The sequence below is a fragment of the Hevea brasiliensis genome, chromosome 1 (genome assembly GCF_030052815.1).
Source record: "Hevea brasiliensis isolate MT/VB/25A 57/8 chromosome 1, ASM3005281v1, whole genome shotgun sequence".
Taxonomy (NCBI): Eukaryota; Viridiplantae; Streptophyta; class Magnoliopsida; order Malpighiales; family Euphorbiaceae; genus Hevea; species Hevea brasiliensis.
In genome coordinates, this window is record NC_079493.1 from 111,632,931 (window position 1) to 111,639,153 (window position 6,223).

Consider the following 6,223-nt stretch of genomic DNA (forward strand, 5'->3'; position numbering starts at 1 on the left):
AAATATAAATATATAAAGCCTATATATTTAATAGATAGGTCTTATCATAGCATCCTATGTCTTGAGTTCATAGTAGACTGGATCTAGATAAAAAAAATTCTAATAAATGAGCTATATCATATATTTTGTGTTTTCGATCAATGATAAATCGAATTTAAACAAGAAAATTTTGCGAAATTATATGTAGTTGATGCAAGAATTGGACATGAGAGAAAGAAGAACCATAATACAACATATGCTATTGTATAATTTCTTTGAGAGTTAATTATGTTAGTTTGATGAGCTGATTAAATCTGTGCAAATAATTTATTGAAATGGTAAAAAATGAACTGACCAAATAGAAAGATCACCAAGATTAAAATCAGAATCATGCATGTTGTCCATGATACAAAATGCAAGAATAAACAAATTACAAAAGATGAATAGTCTAGAGCTGGATCACCCCTTCAAAATCCCACTATAGAACTTGCTTTAGCCACTTCAATCAATACAGGAAAAGAAGACAAATTAAAGTAATTAATCCATTTTGATTACCATAATCAGCACCAGATTGAAAATTGACAAAGAGCAGCTCTAATTTGCAGTACCAATGAGGCTTGAACTGATCATTTTCATTGCTTTAAAACTCTATTCACGCATGCATGGTTATTGGTTATTATGGTCTCTTCTTTCCATCAAAAAGCTCTTCGATGCAAGTCTCTATATCTTCAGGCTGGTATTTTATGTACTTCTCATATTGTCTTCCAGGGTCCAAATACTGCGAAAATCTACCTAAGAATGATCGATATGCTGGTATCACCACCGCCGATATAGAAACCCTAAGTTCAGACTGAAGTTGCTCATCGCTCACCACCCAAGAGCTCTGAGTCCTGTGGATTTCATCAAACATCATGTTGAAGCTCTTGAACCTCTCTTTCAGCACCGGTTTCACTACTTTTCCATTCACTAGTAGACCCTCGAGTCCTAAACAACCCAACAGCTTACCCCATGTCTCTCTCTGATAACTCTTGTGGAAATTTCTAAGATCAGTAGATTTCTTGCGGCACCAAGGGTCTCCCACAGCTAGGTGGATCTCCACAGAGCCTTTGATCTTCTGCAAGATGTAGCGTCCATTATTCATCATGAAAATGCTGCTCAATGCGATTTCCCTGTAAAGCTTTGACTTCCCCTCCAAATTTGAGTCTAGTAAATCCATAACCCTCGTCAATTGAACTGAGAATGGTGAATTGTTTTCTGAATTGTTAATGTTGCTGTTGAAGTCTTGAGTGTTGCCTTCGAAATGTGGCCTACTCGTAGAGTCGGCTCGCTCTATTTTTGAATGCTTCCTGAACACTTCCTCAAGGGTCGTCATGTACTCACATGCATACTTCAAATAGTTCATTGTGTAGCGAGCCAATGGGTGAACTGCACCACCAGGCACTGTAGTTTTCCCTGTATCAGACTTGATGGAGTTTTCCAAATCACAAAATATACTAATTGCAGCCTCTCCAATCCTACACTTAGCTGTTATCATTTCTGGTTTAAGCTCATTTTCAGATTCCTGAGGAAATAAATCATCAATTGCTGTAATACTATCACGCAAAGTTTCGTACATGTCTAGAAACTTAAAAAGCTTCTCTGCAGAGGTCTTTGTCATTGCAATACCTTCAGTAAAATTGAGGAGCTGAATCATCACACCTCGAACAAGATTGCTGAAAAGGGAGGAAACGAGTGACGGGAAATCAGAGAAAACAGCCTCGGCAAGCTTGCGTTCTTTAGCAAAATATATGTTTGCACAATCTTTGAAGGTCTTGATCCATGCAGGGATCTCGCTCTCCAAAGCTTCCCATTGCATCTTTTGTACGTCATCAATGCTCATCTTCTCAAATCCCATCTTATCCAAGCACTCATCAAAGGCATGCCTCCTTGTGATCATGTAAACTTGGCAGCATTCAGATTCGTATCCTCCTGTTATCATTTCCTTGGCGACCCTATTCAAATTTGCAACAACATCCTCAGAATATCCTGTGAAATTGTCTTCCTCGGTAGCTTGATCATCAGATTCGGGTAACATGCATCGATCGTTTTCTCCCTGCTCCTTTCCTTTCGCAGGATCGTTATTCTGATCTACCTCATTATTGCTTTTATAATCTTCAAGAAGCAACCTGAATTGATCCTCCAAGAAAGACATTGCTCGTTGATTGATCCCTCCAATGTAATTAACCAAGGTGCAGTTATTTGGATCAAATATGAATTCAGCAAGGGAATTTGTTAGCTTCGAAACCCGATTTACAGCGTCAAGAAATGACAAGTCGTCCTCTGGCACTTGACTCCACTTCCCTTTCCCTTCACTGGATTCATATTCTACAACAAGCTCTCCAACAAGATCCAAAAACTTCTCAACAAATACAGGAATATCTATGGAAACCACCTTCTCATCATTTTCTCCTTCTTTTTCATCATCATCTTTCCCTTCTTTTACAAAAATTTCCTTTTTGCCTTTCTGGGATGACAAACTCAAAAGGAACTGGTCGATTTCTTCAGAGACTGATTTGAGAGTGTAATGTGTTTCTGGAGGAGCCTCTTGGTTCTTTTCAATGTTGTCATCAATCTCTTGATGAACTTCACCAGCATGATCCGTTGGTTTCTCCAAATCTTGATCTTTCACCTCTGGCTTTGGAGAGTCGGACAGCGAATTGGAAGTTCCAGTGTCAGCAAGCTCAAGATCAGGATCATGGGTTGGCTTAGGATTGGGGTCAATGTTGGACGAATTTTTCTCAGATAGTTGTTTCTCTGGAGGGTGGTTTTCAGAGGCGTTAGTTTCCATTGTTATGGATGTGTGTTACTGTAAAAGAAAAATATTGTTTTAGGAAAGAAGTGAAGGTGGAGATTGAGGAATAGAGATGGTGGTGAGACAAATGCGAAGAGCTAAAGGGAGAGAGAGAGAGAGAGAGAGAGTTTTCTTTTATTTATTATTTTTTTTTCTTTTTAGGGGCTTGAAATGGTCATGGTGGAAGCGGCAAAAGAGAGAGAGAGATGGACAGAAACGTAGGGACATAAATTATTTGGGAAGAAATAAGGGAAAGAGAATATTGTTGTTTGTGTTTGTCTCCTTCGTCTTTGATTTTGTGCTTTGTTACGCCTCATTTTTCGCCCAGTCATCTCAATTATAACGAAATATTATACAACAATATCGATATATATTATAATAATTATTAATTATAGAAATTATTATATAAATTTTATTATAATTAATAATCAAAATTAAATTGTTATATGTATAATGGTAATATTAAATAAAAATTCATATTTAAGAAGGAGAATTTATATGATGGAAGGTTATTTTATGTAAATGTGTAATACATAATTTTATTTTTCCCTGGTAGTAATACATTGATGGGATTAAAAGGAGGCCCATAACACAACCTAAAGGATCCAAACAGAGATCCAAAGGCTACATAAACAAATCATGGCCCCGTAAAAAAGTCCTGGAAATAGCTCAACTCACACCTAAAACACACAAACTCTAGTCTAGTATTTGACCCAAAAATATATTTTCTATGTACAATAATATATTATTATTTTTTAAAAAAATAATTTATTTTCTATGTATTTATGTATTCAAATCTTATAATTTAAAAAAATATATAAATATATTATAAAATTATTTTTAAAACTTATATTTATAACTTATATTTTATTTTTTCAATAAATAAATTTATATTACATATTAATAAATTAAAATAAAAAAAAAAATCCCTGAGGGAACCCTTCTTACCCTGCTCCTCGATAAGGAAATCTCTGCCTTGACGCCAAACTCCGGTGGAGTGGGGAGAAGGGAAGTAATCCCTGCCCCTTACCCACTTTAATCACATTCCTGCAGGAAGCAACAATTTGAGAAGCAGAACCATGGAGACTCGAACAAATAGAGAAGGCTTGGCAGAGCTTTGGCACTCTCACTCTTCTATAGCTTTTAGGGACTAGAACAAGTAGTCGCAGGCGTCATAATGTCCCTAAGATGAGCAGCCACCCACCTCTGAAGAGCAAGAAACCACTTGCAACACCCCACGCAAAAATAGAAAAGAAAAGCTAACCACATTAGACTAAGACAGCCTTAGAGAGAATCTCAATACGTGCAACTAGCTACGCTACCCAGAAACCAAAAACTATATACATTTCGAACCAATGGGGAGAGGGAACCCATCAGAGAAGATTGACCTTCGACAAGAAGCAAGGGCTAAACGTTAGAGACACAACAAAAGGAAAACAAGGGGAGATAGTTTCTCCCTCTAAAAGTTAGAGAAAACAATATATACATAAAATAATAAATCAATTATAAAGAGCTAATTAAACAATAATGGATCTCGTAAAATTTAATTTTATCCATATATTAAAAACAATTACTAGAGTTGTCTGTTCCAATCAAATTTATTTGTATAAAAAAGAAGGTTTTTCCTTTTCAAATTATAACTACCTTTTCTACTTAATTGTAACTTTGCAAATAATTAATTACTATTTCTCGTATTAATCCTATATAAAATAGTTGAGGTATAATGTCGACACCATATTTTGGTCGATCCCCGAAATTAATAAACTTTGAAATCCATCCCCATCACCAAGTCTCCATTCGTTTCCGATCTCTCTTCATAGGGATCTAAACCGACGCCAAGTCTCCTTGCCAGACGATCACATTTCCGATCTCTCTCCAAAGAAACCGAACCAATACCAAGTTTCCGTATCGCTCAAATCCCTACCGATCTCTTGAACGAATTATTAAGTCTCTTGGCCAGTTAATCACATTTCCGATCTCTCGTCAAACGAAATCAAACCAACATTAGGTCTTCGTGCCATCCAGTTTTATTATCGATCTCCCTTTTAAAATTTTATGGATAATCGTTTAATAAAGTTAAGGTTTTAATCCGGTTTAATGATGCTTCCGATCTTAAGTGTTCAAATTAGGTTTCCAATTTTAATAATCTTAAATCCCGTTCGGTGTTTGTTCTCAGTCGATCTCATGCTTACAATGTTTTTCCGACCTCTTATACTTGGATTAATAATCACTTTTAAGTTTGATGTTCTAATTGGTTCAGACAGTCAGGCACTTGTACAATTTAGATTCTTTCCGATCTCATCAAGTCATTGAACAAAAGAAAGAACTTTATTTCATTTCAAAATAAAAAATATAAGTCATTCGACTGGAGGATCACCCCCAGCCTGTTCTATATTTTGTTCATCCTCTCTATCACCCTCAGCCTCCTCCTCGCTATCCTCTTCGTCTTGGAGAGCCAGATCCACCATCCAGGAAAAGTCCTCCTCGGGATAACGCTTCTTGAGCTCGGCCAAAAGGTCCCCGTGGGCATTTACATAAGCACCGGCCTCCCTCGTCACTGCCTCTTCTTCTTTCGCTCTAAGTTCTGCAGTGAGGCGAGCGACATCAGCAGCTCGGAGCGCCCGAGCTTCTTCGAGAACATGAGTCTACTCGGCCAATTTATCTTCATAGAACTTCATCCGCCCCTCAATTTTAGCTATATATTCTTGGGCGGATGAAAGTTGAGCTCGGGTGGAAGCCGCTTCTTGACCCACATTTTGGATCTCCTACTTTAAATGATGAGCCTTTTCCCGGATGATATGTTGGTTCACCAAACTCTCCATGCTCAGGATTATAGTCTGGGTCAGGATATTGTCGAGACTGTTCAGGGTCAGCCTATTCCGATCCTCCTGAAGGCAGATGGAGGCCCCCAAAACCTTAGCCAAACCCGGATTCTCTCGAACAGTTCGGTTCTTCTCCAAGGAGTGAATCAAGACCTGAGCGCCAAGGGAGAGTGTCCTCGAAGTGGGTTGGGAAGGACCCCCTTCCGCACTCGAAGTAACTGGAGGAGGTGGTGGCGGCTCTTCTTGTCGAGGAGGAGACCGAACCACTTCTACTTCAGGGATCAGCGGTCTCGAGGGTCGGGACGAACCTCCCTGCATCTCCCCTGGATCATGCCTTGGCGTCTGAGAGGCCTCCGTGTACTTTATCTCCCGCACTTTTCTGGAAACCTCTCTCTTCCGCTTTCGGCTCTCCTTGGAAGCCTCGCTGCTCACCATGCTTGCACAAAGAAAAAGTCAGTGAGTTCGCTAAGGCCCAAAGATCAGAGATATAGAAAGTACCGAGGCCGAGGTCAGAGAGCTGAAACCCGCGTTCTTCGCCAGTAATTAGCTGCATTATCCAATGATGCAGTTCGGCCATCACCGCATCTAAACA

The 6,223-nt window shown here is 38.7% G+C and overlaps 1 protein-coding gene across 1 annotated transcript; it reads right to left on the reverse strand.

The window, feature by feature from the left end:
• Positions 1-318: 318 nt before the first annotated feature.
• LOC110653497 (exocyst complex component EXO70B1-like) lies at positions 319-2,883 on the reverse strand. Its single transcript, XM_021809173.2, has one exon. It carries the CDS (start codon positions 2,804-2,806, stop codon positions 656-658), a length of 2,151 nt encoding a protein of 716 aa, XP_021664865.2. The 5' UTR covers positions 2,807-2,883; the 3' UTR covers positions 319-655.
• Positions 2,884-6,223: the final 3,340 nt, after the last annotated feature.